This window comes from Rhamphochromis sp. 'chilingali' (assembly GCF_963969265.1).
Source record: "Rhamphochromis sp. 'chilingali' genome assembly, chromosome: 22".
Lineage (NCBI taxonomy): Eukaryota > Metazoa > Chordata > Actinopteri > Cichliformes > Cichlidae > Rhamphochromis > Rhamphochromis sp. 'chilingali'.
Genome location: NC_137950.1, coordinates 29,448,280 through 29,467,193, shown reverse-complemented (window position 1 = coordinate 29,467,193; position 18,914 = coordinate 29,448,280). Strand labels below are relative to the sequence as shown.

Below are 18,914 nucleotides of genomic sequence, written 5' to 3'. Positions count from 1 at the left end.
AAGAAAAAGCCCTCATTTTCTTGAGCTCAAGCACTGGAACAACACAAGTGGAGGGACTCGAAAGCAATTTAGCGAGCTCCTCACCAGCCACAGTTCAATTTCTCCACAGCCACTTTGAGCAAGGCACTGTGGGGAACATACTCCTCTCTCTGCAAGAATGCCAGCACTTATCTCTGCCCCGTCACCGTCACACCGGCCTCTCCTCTGCAGCCACTTCAAATTGCCAGGTTGACCACCAGTCACAGAAAGCACTTCAGATTCAATTAAGATTCACACCGTGTGGAAATATGTGGGGCGTCTCTCGGGCGCTGTGCAAATACCCCACAGTTACCGTGTTCAGCTGTGCAGACAACAGTAGTAATATAGCAATAATATAAGACAATTAAAGGAAAGTGAAAGTCATGCATTTTCTGCCTATATTTGGCAGATTTCAGCACACTTGGGGAGTTTTTGCCCAAGTGCCCTACATTTCCCAGAATGCACGGTTTTGTAAGCTTTTTCTGGGTTTTGTCCTCGCTCTCTTCCCCAGCCCTGCCTAAAATTTCTTCCCCACAAGGTCCAAAATATGCCGCCCGACTCCTTTCATCCATCACACACAGTTTCATGCCTGCTTTTCCTGTTGTCAAAGTCGGGTTATTTCTTTGGCTCTTTGCAGTTGCAGCTATAAGGTCTCACACTACCTTGCTGGCCCAAATAACAATCCATGTTATGTTCACTGTGATGGATTATTGATCTGTGGCAGTTTCTCTGTAACAGAAACCAATGGCTGTGTGGAAAGAGGGAAAGCAAGAGGAGAAAACATTTGAAAAGTTAACGATTGCACAAACCAGCGGCCAAGCTGCTGGCCAATGGCGAGTCCCCGGTTCACCTCCTGGCTGGCTTGACGTTTGCTGCTTGTCATTCACTTGCTCCGTTCCCCAAGTTTCATATCTCTATTGCATCTATTCAATAAAGGCAGAAGGCCAAAAAACAAGCTTTAAAAAAATGAGAAACAGAAGCATTACATTATCGTTTGGACAACAGCCATTGGTGATATAAATCATCCATGATTTGGATGCCCACACTGTAAGGGTACAAGGGCACACTGGTTGGATCTGCCTGAATTTTTAATCTAGATTAAAAACCTCTTTGAAAAGCTCTCATACGGCAGCGGGTTCGCGTGCATGCATCATTTGGTCCTGAGCTAAAAGTTCTAATTTAAATGAGTAGATGAAATAAATCACCCTGAGCCAATATGCTGAAAGTATTATTAAACTAACAGAGACAAATTACAGCGTCCAAGCCCCAGAGTTTACGGGATAAAGGAGATAACACAAACTAGAATGAAGCTCATCTCGCCTGCTGTCAGGAAACACTGCAGGAAAAGTTGGCATTTATCCACACTGAGGATTTTTCACAATAAAGATTTCTGGGAGAGTGCCATACCCGTCTATGTCACCTGCTCTTCTCTCCCAGGAATACATTACTACCTGCTGATGATCAAGGAACATATTAAACATCTTCCCTGCTATGAACAAGCACTAGGCGAGTGGCTCCAGTAGATCCCAGGAACAGCATCCAAGATCTCTGTCCAGAAGAGCGCAGTCCTAGGAACAGCTACGATACTGCGCAGGACCCTCAAGCTCCCAGGCCTCTGGTGGAGGACCCGAGCTTGAAGGATAGGTCAGCATATGTCCTGAATACCTGAGTATGAGTGGAATCTAATGATGAAGCTTGTCAGACACGTGCTCTATGACGTTACAGGAGCCTGTGCTAAAGAAACATGTTTAAACAAACTCTGAAAGCTTTCTGGCCCATCAGTGAAGAAGGTAAATATGTGTGTTTGCAGATGAACAGGATACGGAAGAGATGCTGCAATGTATTTACTTTAAAAGCAAGATTTTATCAGCTGTTTTTGAGCTGCGGTCTAATTTATTTGACCCAGTATGAACCTGCCAGATCCCTCAGGTCATCTGGATCCGGTCTTTTATCAGTTCCCAGAGTCAGAACCAGACATGGAGAAGCTGCATTCAGCTTTTATGCTCCTTATATCTGGAACAAACTCCCAGAAAGCCTCAGATCAGCTGAAACACTCAGTTTATTTAAATCCAGGTTGAAGACTCACCTGTTCTCAGCTGCATTTGAATAAAGCACCAAATCCACACTTTTAAGCTTAAATTTCAAAACTTACATTTAACTACTGATTTTATCTGTTTTGATTTTATCTGTTTTGATTTTATATACTGTTGTTTGTTTGTTTGCTTGTTTTAATCAATTTTAAATCATGCTTTTTATTTGTTTTTGTTTCTAACGTCTCTGTAAAGCACTTTGAATCACTTGTTGTTGAATTGTGCTATACAAATAAACTTGCCTTGTTTCCTCATCCCTATCTCTAAAAATGGACCATGTGCCTCAGCAGTAGCTAAACTGTTACTTTCAAGCCATCTCGTCTTGTGATTTGGAGATATATACTGTATATAAAATGGAATGTCAACAACACTGACCTGGGTGTGATGAAATTTACAGGTAGCTGTAAATTGGTAGTGTGTGTGTGTATGTGTGTGTGTGTGTGACTGTGTGTGTGTCTGTGTGTGTGTGTCTGTGTGTGTGTGTGTGCGTGACTGTGTGTGTGTGCGTGTGTGTGTGTGTGCATGTGTATGTGTGTGTGTGCATGTGTATGTGTGTGTGTGTGTGTGACTGTGTGTGTGTCTGTGTGTGTGTGTGTGCATGTGTATGTGTGTGTGTGCATGTGTATGTGTGTGTGTGTGTGTGACTGTGTGTGTGTCTGTGTGTGTGTGTCTGTGTGTGTGTGCGTGACTGTGTGTGACTGTGTGTGTGTGCGTGTGTGTGTGTGTGTGTGTGTGTGCGTGACTGTGTGTGTGTGCGTGTGTGTGTGTCTGTGCGTGACTGTGTGTGACTGTGTGTGTGTGCGTGTGTGTGTGTCTGTGCGTGACTGTGTGTGACTGTGTGTGTGTGACTGTGTGTGTGTGTGTGTGTGTGTCTGTGTGTGTGTGTGTGTGTGTGTGCGTGACTGTGTGTGTGTGCGTGTGTGCGTGACTGTGTGTGACTGTGTGTGTGTGACTGTGTGTGTGTGTGTGTGTGTGTCTGTGTGTGTGTGTGTGTGTGTGTGTGCGTGACTGTGTGTGTGTGCGTGTGTGCGTGACTGTGTGTGACTGTGTGTGTGTGACTGTGTGTGTGTGTGTGTGTGTGTCTGTGTGTGTGTGTGTCTGTGTGTGTGTGTGTGTGTGTGTGTGTGTGTGCGTGACTGTGTGTGTGTGCGTGTGTGCGTGACTGTGTGTGACTGTGTGTGTGTGACTGTGTGTGTGTGTGTGTGTGTGTGTGTGTGTGCGTGACTGTGTGTGTGTGCGTGTGTGTGTGTCTGTGCGTGACTGTGTGTGACTGTGTGTGTGTGACTGTGTGTGTGTGTGTGTGTGTGTCTGTGTGTGTGTGTGTGTGTGTGTGCGTGACTGTGTGTGTGTGTGTGCGTGACTGTGTGTGTGTGCGTGTGTGTGTGTCTGTGCGTGACTGTGTGTGACTGTGTGTGTGTGCGTGTGTGTGTGTGCGTGTGTGTGACTGTGTGTGTGTGCGTGACTGTGTGTGACTGTGTGTGTGTGTGTGTGCGTGTGTGTGTGTGTGTGTGTGTGCGTGACTGTGTGTGACTGTGTGTGTGTGTGTGTGTGTGTGTGTGTGCGTGTGTGTGTGTGTGCGTGACTGTGTGTGACTGTGTGTGTGTGTGTGTGTGTGTGTGTGTGCGTGTGTGTGTGTGTGCGTGACTGTGTGTGACTGTGTGTGTGTGTGTGTGTGTGTGTGTGTGCGTGTGTGTGTGTGTGCGTGACTGTGTGTGACTGTGTGTGACTGTGTGTGTGAATAGCCAGCCTGCTCTGCAACGTTAGGCCATGAGCAGTGGTTACAGAAGTTTACTAGCACATTATCAACACCATGATGTCGTCTGGTGTAATCGACCAAACAAAGGCTCGCTTTTCTCTGGTCATTTTTCTACCTGTTCTCAAACTTCTGCCATCAGATAAATCTGAAAGGAAAAGTATGCTGCTTGACTTGGATGCTGCTGTTAGGACTCTAGACCTCTGTTTAAGTTTTCCAGTGCGGGTGCTGATGTTGTTGCCAGGTCCACATTTCCACATCCATGTGGAGTTGGTGTGTCTGGCTTTCTCCTAACTAAGCCCACCACAAGGAGTGCTCTGGACCCTGAACACCAGCCATCAAGTCAATCAACAAGAGACAAAAAGTGCAAGACACACTGCCCCAATCCTGCCGAAACTATACCACAACTCAGTGGTAGCCCCGCCCCCACCTGAATGGCCTGCAGGTTCCCCAGAATTAGGCAGAAATGCTTTGAATTCTAAATTTACATTTTCAAGCTTCACTCACTGCGCCCCACATCTTCATCTTTGAAGTCTCACTGAATTCAAGCGGGTCAAGTAAATGAGCTCTCCTCTGCACTGTCCCATGATATGTGCATCACAGCAGCAAGTATCGGAGGCGTATGGGATCAGCAAATAACTAACACGATATTTGCAAATAAACCACATATCAAACATGATATGTGCTTCAGCCTGGGAACATCCTGGTTGTGTTTTTTTGGGAAACTTGAAGCGTGTAACTTTAGACAGTGTAAAGAGTGGCGTGACTCTGTTGTGTCCGCCCTCCTGCAGATATAAGCAGGGACTCTGGGAGACTCTGACACACTGAGGGAGAACAGCCGTGTGGTGTCTCTGAAGCGTGTTCAGCTCCAACTGCAGGTGACTTCACACAGGTATCTGTAGTAACGTAGCAGCAGTGCTTTAATATTACTGCCAAATAGAGTGTGTGAAACTTTCAGGATATTTTAAGCAGACTTTGCTGTAAATGCGTTAAACGCAGATTAGATTTAAATGATTGAATGAGGTGATCCTCACAGTAATCCTTTCCTTTCAGATCTACATCAGCAGAAACTAACTCCCACAGAAATCTGACCATGAAGGTAAGTTTGTGACCTTAAATATTTCTGGTTAAGTATCAGTGTAGGAGTGAGTGGTGGTGACCCTCCTGACCCTCGGTCTGCTGTGATCGCCTCATTAAACAGTGTTGATACCTAAAACTCCGCCTTCCTTCTTGAATGTGTCTGTTTGATGACTTTACCTTCACTATCAGAGCCTGATGCCAATCATGTAATGAAGGAAGGGACACAAATTATACTGGATATCATTTTAAGAAGTACTAAAGTAATAATAGATAGAGAGAGAATAACTTTATGTAGAGTGTATGTCATTTTAATAATGCAATTCACATTCGTATATACGCAGCTAATCAACGTCTTTGACAGGCTATGACAGCGTCCTTATGTGCCAACACCGGTGTTTTAGCAAAGCGGCTGATGTGGAGTGAAGCCACGTTATTGACAACATGTACAACCATTGGAGATGTGAGCAGGACAAGTGGTCGGGAAAAGTGTGGACTTTATACCAGTTTTTAAATTGTGTTGATCGGCCACGTAAAACCAGAGTTATGATAAAAATATCTCCAATGTTTGGTTTTCTTCCTGAATACTGTTGTTGTTTATATTTACTGCAGGAAGAAACGGTAAAAACGGCGTTTTATAAGGAAAACGCTCAAAAGCCTGTGAGCAGAAACAACACCAACCCCCCCCCTTTCCTATTGGTGGAAAAATGTACCACGTGGACCAATCAAAAATGATATGGCAACATTGCATTTAGTGGTTTAGGAAGGGGGAAGTTTTAGAAGTGACGGCGTGTTTGAGATGTGAGAGATTTGCGATGTTTAATGCAAATCTTGTGTAGTTAGTGTGTAGTTAGTGTGTAGTCAGTGTGTAGTTAGTGTGTGGTCAGTGTGTAGTTAGTGTGTGGTCAGTGTGTAGTTAGTGTGTGGTCAGTGTGTAGTTAGTGTGTGGTCAGTGTGTAGTTAGTGTGTAGTCAGTGTGTAGTTAGTGTGTGGTCAGTGTGTAGTTAGTGTGTGGTCAGTGTGTAGTTAGTGTGTGGTCAGTGTGTAGTTAGTGTGTGGTCAGTGTGTAGTTAGTGTGTGGTCAGTGTGTAGTGTGTGTCAGAACAATGAGGCGCCTGCTGAGTGTTACAGGTGTTACAGCAGTGACACATCTGCTGCTGTCAGGCCTGCAGGTATCAGGCTGTTGTTCTCCTTCATCTCATAGTGGACAGAAATTATTTTTGGAGCGGCACAAATAATTTGTGTGGCATCAGATGTGATGCAGAACAGCTGATTGTTCTGTAAATAGTTTGAAGTGTTTGTTTAAAAAACACCTTGGCTGCATTTTTAGGTAAACAGCTGCAAAAAATGTTGTTTGCATAACTCAGTTATTTTTTTGAAGTAACTATATAATTAACTGCCCAACATTGGTCATTATTTACTGTATTTGCAGACAGAGTTACAGACTCTCTCCCAGACCACAGACTCATAATATAAGTCAGAGTTTTATAGAAAAGAAATAAATAAAGTTGTGTTTTCAAAATTGGAGTTCAAGTTATTTTTACTTCCAATAGTGTTAACATAACAAGATTTGTTTACATTTTCATTGTAAGTGGGCTGAAGCAGTTAATTAAAAGTAGTCTAACATAAATGCTGTAATTTGATTATTTTAATAAACATGTAACTTGGATGGATTGGATGCTGGCGTGACCACAGTGCACACGTCTGCTGTCGCTCACAGTGGTCCAAGGGACGCTCAGGGAGTTTGTGTGTTCGCTCAGACACGTGAAACATTAGAGGGAACATTGCCTCCATCTTAACTCTGAACATAGCCTGCTCCTGATGTCTGTGCCACCAAGCAGGATTTCCTCTTATCCAGGTAACTTAAGCCTGGATTTTCTGGGGATGGTTCAGAATGGTTCTTGTTCTGTGCAGGTCAGAGATCAACAGGAATACAACAATATAACAAAGCATGAACTCACTTTACAATGAAAGGCAACAGGACTACAGGGAGTGCAGAATTATTAGGCAAGTTGTATTTTTGAGGAATAATTTTATTATTGAACAACAACCATGTTCTCAATGAACCCAAAAAACTCATTAATATCAAAGCTGAATGTTTTTGGAAGTAGTTTTTAGTTTGTTTTTAGTTTCAGCTATTTTAGGGGGATATCTGTGTGTGCAGGTGACTATTACTGTGCATAATTATTAGGCAACTTAACAAAAATCAAATATATACCCATTTCAATGATTTATTTTTACCAGTGAAACCAATATAACATCTCCACATTCACAAATATACATTTCTGACATTCAAAAACAAAACAAAAACAAATCAGCGACCAATATAGCCACCTTTCTTTGCAAGGACACTCAAAAGCCTGCCATCCATGGATTCTGTCAGTGTTTTGATCTGTTCACCATCAACATTGCGTGCAGCAGCAACCACAGCCTCCCAGACACTGTTCAGAGAGGTGTACTGTTTTCCCTCCTTGTAAATCTCACATTTGATGATGGACCACAGGTTCTCAATGGGGTTCAGATCAGGTGAACAAGGAGGCCATGTCATTAGTTTTTCTTCTTTTATACCCTTTCTTGCAGCCACGCTGTGGAGTACTTGGACGCGTGTGATGGAGCATTGTCCTGCATGAAAATCATGTTTTTCTTGAAGGATGCAGACTTCTTCCTGTACCACTGCTTGAAGAAGGTGTCTTCCAGAAACTGGCAGTAGGACTGGGAGTTGAGCTTGACTCCATCCTCAACCCGAAAAGGCCCCACAAGCTCATCTTTGATGATACCAGCCCAAACCAGTACTCCACCTCCACCTTGCTGGCGTCTGAGTCGGACTGGAGCTCTCTGCCCTTTACCAATCCAGCCACGGGCCCATCCATCTGGCCCATCAAGACTCACTCTCATTTCATCAGTCCATAAAACCTTAGAAAAACCAGTCTTGAGATATTTCTTGGCCCAGTCTTGACGTTTCAGCTTGTGTGTCTTGTTCAGTGGTGGTCGTCTTTCAGCCTTTCTTACCTTGGCCATGTCTCTGAGTATTGCACACCTTGTGCTTTTGGGCACTCCAGTGATGTTGCAGCTCTGAAATATGGCCAAACTGGTGGCAAGTGGCATCTTGGTAGCTGCACGCTTGACTTTTCTCAGTTCATGGGCAGTTATTTTGCACCTTGGGTTTTCCACACGCTTCTTGCGACCCTGTTGACTATTTTGAATGAAACGCTTGATTGTTCGATGATCACGCTTCAGAAGCTTTGCAATTTTGAGACTGCTGCATCCCTCTGCAAGATATCTCACTATTTTTGACTTTTCTGAGCCTGTCAAGTCCTTCTTTTGACCCATTTTGCCAAAGGAAAGGACGTTGCCTAAAAATTATGCACACCTGATATAGGGTGTTGATGTCATTAGACCACACCCCTTCTCATTACAGAGATGCACATCACCTAATATGCTTAATTGGTAGTAGGCTTTCGAGCCTATACAGCTTGGAGTAAGACAAGATGCATGAAGAGGATGATGTGGACAAAATACTCATTTGCCTAATAATTCTGCACTCCCTGTATACTAAGAAGTGAGCACAGGGAGGGGGGTTTGGCTGAACCACACCTGTGCAGCCTAAACAAGACTTCAGCACAGCTGAGAGGCAAAGCTGAGGGAGAATCACAGGCTTGTTGAGCTTGGTAGGAAGTGAATATTGTGCAAATGAAAGGCTTCTTCTCTGTTCCAGCTGCCAGCGGTCTTCATCGTTCTCCTCCTCGCTCCTGCGTTGACCAGCTGCACGGAGCTCATCCAGCCGAGGGACTGCAGCGACATCCGCCGCCAGGACAGAAGCCAAAGCAGCGGCGTGTACACCATCTATCCCCTTGGAGAAAGGTCTGCGGTGCAGGTACAGTCCACCCTCTCTGGGACTCTGGGTCCTGTTCATGTCCACGTCTTTAAGCAGCTAGAGTGTGACAGGTGTTTGTGTGCAGGTGTACTGTGACATGGACTCAGAAGGAGGAGGCTGGACGGTGAGTGCTTGTAACTAAAAAGTGTCAGCGCGGGAACATTTAACAGGAGCACTGCTGTAAATCCAGATCTGTGCTCCCTGAAACCAGAGATGTTTCTGCTGCCTCCTCCCCCAGGTGTTCCAGAGGAGGATGGACGGCACGGTGAACTTCTACAGACCCTGGGATCAATACAAGATGGGCTTTGGTGACGCTGCTGGAGAGTACTGGCTCGGTGAGAGTTTTATTGGATGATCTGCAGCTCTGTACCAAACAGCCCTGCATGTTTCTGACTGTGTGCTTGTGTGTGAATGTAGGTCTCGATGTGATCAACATTATGACATCCAAAGAGTGAGCTGCTGGTGGACATGGAGGACTTTGAAGGGAAGAAAGTGTTCGCTCGTTACTCTTCATTTAAGGTGGATGCTGAATGTGACGGATACAAACTGACTGTTACTGGATTCAAGAACGGAGGGGCAGGTGAGTGAAGTGGCACAGGGTCAGTGTAGCATCAGAATAGAATCGAATAGAATAGAATACGCCTTTATTGTCACTGAAATGACCGGTGCTCCACACCAACTGAACAGGAAAGATTAACAAAGAAGAGGAATGGGTAGAATGGAACAGGTGGTGGGCGGGGTTTGAGGGGTCGCCTGTGGTGGCTTCTCTGAGACAGGAGGATCTGGCGATGGCCTCCAGGAGTGTCAGAGGGCAGCCAATGATATTGTGGGCAGTGTTAATGACCCTCTGTGCAGCCTCCCTGTTCTCAGTCGTGGCCCCTGAGTACCAAACACCAGGCAGGATGATATGCAGACGACACCCAGCTCTATCTGTCCATGAAGCCAGATAACACACACCAATGAGTTAAACTGCAGGAATGTCTTAAAGACATAAAGACCTGGATGGCCGCTAACTTTCTGCTTCTTAATTCAGATCAAACTGAGGTTATTGTACTCGGCCCTGAAAATCTTAGAAATATGGTATCTAAGCAGATTCTTACTCTGGATGGCATTACCTTGGCCTCCAGTAACACTGTGAGGAACCTTGGAGTCATGTTTGACCAGGACATGTCCTTCAACGCACATATTAAACAAATATGTAAGACTGCGTTCTTCCATTTGTGCAACATCTCTAAAGTTAGAAATATCCTGTCTCAGAGTGACGCTGAAAAACTAGTTCATGCATTTATTACTTCCAGGCTGGACGACTGTAATTCATTATTATCAGGAAGTCCTAAAAACTCCCTGAAAAGCCTTCAGCTAATCCAAAATGCTGCAGCAAGAGTCCTGACAGGGACTAGAAAGAGAGAGCAGATTTCTCCTGTTTTGGCTTCCCTTCATTGGTTTCCTGTTAAATCCAGAATTGAATTCAAATCCTGCTCCTCACATACAAGGTCTTAAATAATCAGGCCCCATCTTATCTTAATGACCTTGTAGTACCATATCACCCTATTAGAGCACTTCGCTCTCGCTCTGCAGGCCTACTTGTTGTTCCTAGAGTATTTAAAAGTAGAATGGGAGGCAGAGCCTTCAGTTTTCAAGACTTTGGATGTGAGGTTGTCAGGACCATAGACACACCTGCAGTTTAAATAGTTGGCTTATCTGATGTACCTTCAGGGATAAATAAAGCTGGTATCACCTACATACCAATGAAAATGACTTTACTGCATGACGAAGTCTCCCAGTTCACATGAATAAACTGGAGTAGGTCAACCACATATGGTACAGTACACATGCAGACCAGTATGACTGGGATTAGTGGTGATGTTGTGATTATTCAATCAATCAATCAAAGCTTTATTCGCCACGTGCAGGTTGCCCTGCAGTGAAATGGGAGCCCCCCGACCTTACACACACAACACAGACATCACATGGGGATACAGGTCGGAGATCGGTAGCGTTACAGAAAAACCACTGAAATGTACACTACAATGGGAAAGTACAAGAGGAAAAAAAGAGACCTCTACTCATGCTGGGCTCCTGGGAAGACAGCATGAGAACAGGAAACAAAAAAACTCCTCTGCACAAAAAAGCACATAAATGTCCACAGCACAACATTATAGAACACATGACAAGCCACAGGGTCGGGTGGGGGGTGAAGAGTAATCCGAAGCAAACGCAGCAGCCATCCTGCCCAGCGCTACCATTCCAGCGCGGGCTCAGACCCGCCGTGTTCCCAGGAGGGAACAAGCATCGAAGGCGTTTGTAAAGGGAGGGGGGATGAGTGTGTGCATATCAGTGTGTGTGTGTGTGTGTGTGTGTGTGTGTGTGTGTGTGTGTGTGTGTGTGTCCAGAGTTCAGCTGAGACAGTGTCCTTCGCCCAGGCTAAGTAAACAGTCTTCCAGCCAACCCAGGTGGCCTTGCATGGAATGGGAAGGAACAGACTAAACACAGTTGTTATCAGGGTGTTGTTGTTCGGCTCCAGCCTTGAGCCTATAGCTGGCGCAAAAGGGGGTAGCCGGATTATGATGGTGGTTTTACTTTAGTGCGAACAGCTCATGAGAATTTCAAAGCTGTTCTTTAACACTCCGACACTGGTCTCTCCATCTCCCGTTGGAGAACCGCAAGCTTCTCCATGATGTTATCAAACTTGCGCTCTGTGATGTTGTCATTCTTATGGTCAAAGAGCAGATTCTGAGACCTCACGACTGCAGTCAGCTGTTCCACAATGCAATCCAACTTTTGCTACGAGGTGTTATTCTGAGTATTCACGGCAGCTGTAAGCTTCTCCAAGATCTTATCCGTGCTGCACTCAGTGAGCCCATTCTGAGAAGTCGCGCCTCGTCCCATCGTTCCAATCCCAGCGGGCAGCCTTGGGGGTGTTTGAACAGCCGGTTCCGCTTTCTTAATTCTCCAATAAGTCAGGGCCAAGCCAGCTCCAATCAGCAAGAACCCTGTTATCATGGTTCCGAATAGGTAGATATCTTCAGCATCCTCGATCGACAGTCCCGCCAGGCACACAATCCTCCATGTCTGCCACCCATCCATCGTGTATCCGGTAGGGAAAGTCCCTCCAGGGCACTCGGGCTCTCCTGAGCCCAGACTTCTCGTTGAGAAAAGGATGTCAATAGCATTCAGAGACCAGGGCCCTGTTTCAGGAAGCCGGTTTAGTGGAAAAACTGAGTAAGTATACCCTGAGTTAACGAAAACTCTGGGTTTTCGGTTTCACAAAGCGAGTTTAGATGAAGCCTCAGTGAGTCACTATGACGACACACTCCGTGAAGCTAACCTGCCCCCTAGCAGGTTTACTACAACTAACCCTGACTGTCTCCGCCCCTTTGTCGGAAACCTGACAGTAGGAAGTGTCAGACATGGCGTGCCACTTCCTTGAAGAGCCAGTAGATCGTGAAGCCCAAATTCTCCGCAGAGCTCTCCGCCGGGAGAGAGTGATTAGAGCGCGTTTGGACATTTTATCATTTCCTGATGATTTCCTGTGTGAACGTTACCGTTTCTCAGCACAATCTATAAGTTATTTGCATAACATCCTCAGGCCATATATTACGCATGTGACACATCGCGGACATTCTCTCAGTTCTGTACATATTATTTGTATCGCACTTCGGTTTTTTGCAAACGGGAGCTTTCTGTATAATATTGGTGACGCTGAGCACGTTTCCAAGGCTACCGTCTGTCGGGCAGTCAGGAATGTTACAGTTGCACTGAAACGTCTCCTGTACTGGTTTGTGGTGTTCCCCGGTCATAGACCCACAAGATTTATCAAAGAGGGATGCCACAAAATTGCAGGTATCAGGATGAACAAAACTTAATTTATGATGTGGTGATACTTGGACTACTACTTACATTTTACATTTATTTCCAGGGTTCCCAGGCGTGATTGGCTGTACAGATGGCACTCACATTCCAATCATTGCTCCTTCAGTAAATGAAGGAGACTATGTGAACAGGAAGTCTTTCCACAGCATTAATGTACAGGTACATAGTTCCTAGGGGTGCAACGATATTCGTATCGATATTGAACCGTTCGATACAGTGCTTTCGGTTCGGTACGCATATGTATCGAACAATACAACATTTGTAATTTATTTTATCAATTTTCCTTCTGACGATGCTGTCTGTGTTGAGCGCTCAGTGAATCTGTGTTCGACTACTCCGCCTAGGCTGCACTGTCCAGCGCAGATCCACTGAGCGCTCAACACAGACAGCATAGTCAGAAGGAAGAGCGCAGGGCACCTCCCCCACCCTCATTCAGATCTGGCGTTTGGAATTATTTTGGTTTTCATGTGACGTATGACCCTGAAGGTAAGCGAGTCATGGACTAAAGTAAAACAGTATGTTGGATGTGCCATGCAATGCTCAATTACATTGGTGTGAACTAGTGTGTTAGCGCAGTTAGCTCGTTAACGTGTTGGCCGTCTAGCCCCATGCACAGAGCGATCGGCGGTAGCTCGTTAACGGAGATTTGCCGTGTTGTGGCGTTAAGGTCATTTCAACGAGATTAACCTGAAAGCACTAGTGGGAACACAACGAATATGACTGCACATTTACGCCGACATCATCCTAGTGCAAAGACAAGTGGAAGCAGACAAAAAAAAGCAAGCATGCTACTAACTTTAGCCGAGTCATTTAGACAGCTGTTAGCACATGATTCTCCTTATGTGTTTAATATGCTGCTGAGAATATAGCCCAGAAGAAGCGGATAGTATAGCTTTTATTTTGGAAAGAGCCATTTCTCTGTAATAAACTCTCTTTTCCAAAGATGAGTGATTCCTCAATCAGATACAGGGCTTGCAATATCGCTAGCCCGACGTCCCGGAGCTAGCGATTTTTTCAGTCGGGCTACCAAAATCTATCTCTTCCCTGCCCGTCGGGCTATTGTAGGAAAAATATATGTCAATGCTTTTGCATTCTTTCAGAAATGTAGCTGGGTAATTATGTCATTGGCATCGGTGAGCCACTGTCAATATGTGACATATTGAAGTCGCGTTTGAATTTGCGCTTGTTTTTTTGCTTTCACTTTGCAATCGTGCGAACTGTGTATAGAGAGCGACAGCACTGATCTGTGAGTGATGATAATTTGTGCACCAATTCCTCTGACATCGTCTTATTAATCGTTAGCTTACTATGCAAACATGACAAGTGAAATCTCCCGCAGCTTAAACATGTGAGAGGTTGATCGCGCAGAGAATCGCTGAGCTTATGTGAGTGAGCGTGTAAAAGCATTTCAGTTCTGCTGAGCCAAATAAGACAGGTCAGGGTGAAGAAGTGACAGCCAAAGAAAAGCTTACCACAAAACGGAGAAGTTATGACAAATCAGACTATAAGGAAAAAAGAAAGTGCAGCTTTATGGTTTCATGGACAAAATAATTTCTGTGGCTGCAATATGACGAGCTAAATAACCAGGGCTGCACATAAGTGGTCCGCAGGTGCGCATTCGCTGTCAAAATAAAAAACACGCACAAGGGTTAGGGTTAAATTTAAAAACTGTACTTTTGAGTTAAAATATATATTTATAATTTTAATAAATGACAAATTAAAAAGGCATGAACATTTTTTTGTATCGAAAAAATATCGAACCGTGACACCAAAGTCAGTAGGAAAATAACTTCACTACAAAATAATCCATTATGGTAAAGAGTTTATCAAATGAATGAGCAGCACTGCAAAGGTGACTGTGAAGAAAGGATGTATGCACATCATGTATTATTTTGAATTTACCCCCTATGAAGGCACTTGTGTCTTGCGGGGTTATTGACTCAGAGGATGTCCCCGCAGAGATGCCTTCGGCCACAGGGCGCCCACTGTTTTGGCTGAGGGCCAACTGCTCAGCCTCTGTGAGTGGTGGTGGTGGAGGACCCCCACCTGTTTTTCGGGCCTCCGCTTTTTTTCTGTTGGCTATAACGGGCCACATTTGAGCATACAGAGTAAGTGCTTACAGAAAGAAAATTAATGTAGCCTCTAACTGCAATTGATTTACATCGGACAAACAGACCAAGCACTATGGCTCATAATACAATTACACCTTACCTGTTTGGACTATATTTTTATATTTCATTTTTACTTGCTGCCAGGAACATTTGGGGCCTGTTGGGTTGCACCTGCGCTCACATCACGTCACAAAATAAAATGTATAAAATAACAAATAAAATAACATATGATAAAATAACGTGTTAAATGGGTGGAAATCCCTCGATCAATGTTTATATTAACACTCACGCATTGACTCTGTCGGCTATGTTTGCCATGCATGCTCCCTTTCTTTTGCAGCTGAGGCTGTGTTACTTTTTTCCGCGGAATTTGCATGTTATCAGCATATGCTGCCATCAGAATTTCGGCCTCAAGCGCTGTGAAATACATTGACCGCGCCTTCTTTCCCTCCGTCTCCATGGTGACTCGCTTAATCTGTGCTCCACTAATCAGGGCTTTATGTATCCTCGTGCGCGCGCTTCACTTGGGGTTAAAGCAACTCCGCGTTGATTGAACTAATTGTTATCAGCCTTTCTGAAACCGAATATTCCGAGTTGGACAGTTCGGGGTTACTCAACCCTGCGTATCGTTTTTCAGTCTGAGTTTTCTAAACCGGCTTCCTGAAACAGGGCCCAGTTGATCAAATCCATAATTCTCTTTTAGGTTTTTGAAACAGACTGTGAGAGAGTGTTTCAGGGAAAAGTAAAAACACAAGACAAGACAAGGACATAAGAAGCTAAGCAGGGAAGATAAGGGAGAGGAGAGGAGAAAAAGTGTGACCGCCTTCGCCGAGAGCCAAACGAAAACGGTGTTTCATCTGTGTTTCTCCAGGAGATGCCCTGAATTTTCACAACGGACAGAAGTTCTCCACATTTGACAAAGACCACAACAACTGTGCAAAATCCTTTCTGGGGGCGTTCTGGTACAACGCCTGTCACTATGCAAACCCTAACGGGGTTTATCGTTGGGGGGCAGATGGTACTATCTATGCTGTTGGTGTGGACTGGTACCAGTGGAAGGGTTATAATTACTCTCTGAAGACCATCAGCATGAAGATCCGTCCTGTGCAGTAAATCTGCAGAACATTTCGTGTTGATCTCTCTTTTCTCTCCTTTATCATGTAGTCCCAGACAATCTTTAACTTTCAGAGTCAGTCGATGACGTAAATATCTCAGAAGAGCAGTCAGAGTGTGAGTGAGCTGCTGTCAAACAGCTGCAGGTGGAGTGAAATGATGGACGGAGACCAGTTTGAGCTGATGATTTCTCAGAAGCTCTCGGTTGGTCCAGATGTTCCTCAGTCTGCAGCTCAGCACACTCAGATTTAACGTCTCACTGACTGTTTGGTGGAGGTCTGATAGCTGGTGTGAATCATTATCTGCTGTATCCTGATAATAAATGAGAAGCAAACAGCTGAGGTGTTCTCGTGGTCTTTGTGTGTTTCTGTCTGGATTCTGGAGCCGCCCTCACACTAAAGCTCCACCTGCTTCAGGGTGAAGACACTGATATTAATATTCAGTATTTCTATACCTAAAGTTACACAACTGGATTTTACTTGTGAGAAGTTCATACTGAGCTTTTGTCTCAGAAACAAGCAGAGCGAGTGCATGTACAGCACATCTACAAAGTATTCACAGATGCTTGTTGTTCCAAAATGGAGTCAATTCACTAAGTTCTACCCACAATTTATTGAAATGAAAACACAAACTATGACATGTACATAAGCATTCACAGTCTTTCAGAGGTGAGCTCAAGCGTTTCCACTGATCTGCGTCGATCTGTGGAAGCAACGCCCCAACACAGGAAGTGTTGTCCCGCCTCTGATCCTACGAGTATTACCCAGCAGGCAGTGCGGTGCTCGGGTGGAGCCAATTCAATTCAATTTATTTATACAGCGCCAAATCACAACAACATTCGCCTCAAGGTGCTTTATATTGTACAGCAGACCCTACAATAATACATACAGAGAAAACCCAACACTCATATGACCCCCTATAAGCAAGCACTTTGGCAACAGTGGGAAAGGAAAACTCCCTTTGAACAGGAAGAAGCCTGTTACCAGGCAGGTAGAGAGAAGGAAGATGGGACAAAAGACTTGCTGAAGGATAGAATATAGTAAAATAAAGATACATGTACTGCTAATAAAATTCGGCTCATGAGATCTGCAAACCACGACATTCTGTTTATTTACATTTTACATCTTACCAAATGTTTCAGAATTGGGGTTTTATGGGATATAAACTTGCTCGCTAAAACGACCGCAGCTAATGGGCTCAGTCACATCCTGTTTCTGCAGCCAGAGCAGCTCCGGCTTTGCTCTTGTGAGGTTCTGCTGCCTGGAATCATAGAAAGCGAGATTTTCCTTGTTTTGCACTTTACTGCAAGTCACTCTGAACAAAGCTCCCTATTAAATGTTTAAACCGCGATCAAAGTGGATCAAAGTGGGTCACGCTACTGAGGTCACCTGACGCCGGACCGAAGTGTAGACCCGTTAAACAACGTTAGCGTAGCCACTTAAATCAGTTTAAATGCAGGCAATTTTTCCCTCCAATTATTCGAGCACAATATACGCACTTGAATATAAAATCATTATGGGACTGACGAGTAACCATGACAACATATTGGCTTTGCACCAACCAAGCTGGCTTTTTAAAGATGCTGTTGGACAGGCATTCAAAAACTCACCAGCCTCTGCCCTTTCCAACAAAACAACATAGATTTTATACATTCGTACATTTCGCCCCCCAAAACGATTCTGCAAATCCTGCATCGGCACTCTTTGGAACATTTAAACCAACCGAGAGGCTTGTCTCTTGTCTCTCCAAGCACATTTCTTTGTTCTGACTGCCTTTTGCTTTTTGCACTGAACAGGTTTTTAATAATGACTCAGAAAACAAAACCTGAAAGGGTCGAGACTCTGCAGGAGACTCGTGCCCCTCCTCACTTATCACACCTGTGGCAATGAGTGAGGAGGGAGAAACTATTCAGAGCTCTCCTCTTACATATTCTATTTTTGACTTGCTAGCAGGTGACACAAAATTGCCACCGCATGGGGGGAGGAAATTGAAGTCGACTTGACAATTTCGAGGAATGAAAAAGATGCTAAACATTTCTGAATATTTGACTTTTGTCATTCTGTGAGGCACAATCATCCATTTCGCTCAAACATCCACAACGCGTCACACATTTTTCTGCCTTTGAAATATTTCACACTTGATCTTAAGTGTCTGTGTTCAGTTTTTCATGATTGCCATTCTTCAGCAGTTTCTTTTTTCAGTTCAACACGCCTCAAAGCAAGCTTCCCCCTGGTGTTTCTTAGCACGCCATGCCTGTAAATATTGATTAGAGGCACCCAGCAGCGGCTCGCTTCCTGTTTCACGGCTATGGATTAATTACAGGAAGAAGCCCACAGGCTGCAAATATTCATTAGTTTATAAGACAAAAGTTTTAATTAAAACACAGAGATGATAAGAGTCTGTCCTGATAGACGTCACCTTCAAAGTATTCCAGGACATCTATGGTCTCTGTGAGTTCGTGTAGTTGGAGCTTTCTTAACAAAAGCAAACTGAGAGGAAACTGCAGGACGCCTCCACGCGGATGCACCTGACCGCTAGAAGGAGCAGCCTCGAATTATTTTAACTCATCTGTTCACCTCTTCTGTAAGGACTCCATTTTTATAATTATTATGTCAGCGTGATGGCTTTTAGGAGTTAACCCCACCATCAGGTGATGTGTCACTCTTTAAAGTGACCCCGAAGAAGCTGATCGTTTTGGCTTTACCAAACACTTCACAGACAGTTTAGATCAGGGGTAGGCAACTCCAGGCCTCGAGTGCCAGTGTCCTGCAGGTTTTAGATGTGTCCTTGATCCAACACAGCTGATTCAAATGGCTAAATGACCTCCTCAACATGTCTTGAAGTTCTCCAGAGGCCTGATAATGAACTAATCATTTGATTCAGGTGTGTTGACCCAGGGTGAGATCTAACACCTGCAGGACACCGGCACTCGAGGCCTGGAGTTGCCCACCCCTGGTTTAGATCCTCTTTGTTTGAGGGCACAAGAAAAGGAAACTTTAGAAATG

The 18,914-nt window shown here is 44.6% G+C and overlaps 2 protein-coding genes across 3 annotated transcripts in view; one reads left to right on the top strand and one right to left on the bottom strand.

Annotated features, from left to right (window-relative positions):
* The window catches only part of grid1b (glutamate receptor, ionotropic, delta 1b), a 621,235-nt gene that overhangs the window by 192,350 nt on the left and 409,971 nt on the right, over positions 1-18,914 (bottom strand). The gene's annotated exons all lie outside the window — the stretch shown is intronic.
* LOC308391029 (microfibril-associated glycoprotein 4-like) lies at positions 4,931-16,152 on the top strand. The gene is given in 7 exon segments (XM_080873449.1): positions 4,931-4,960; positions 8,654-8,812; positions 8,898-8,936; positions 9,051-9,147; positions 9,230-9,263; positions 9,265-9,392; positions 15,668-16,152. Coding segments are annotated over 7 exon segments (705 nt in total). The 5' UTR covers positions 4,931-4,954; the 3' UTR covers positions 15,910-16,152.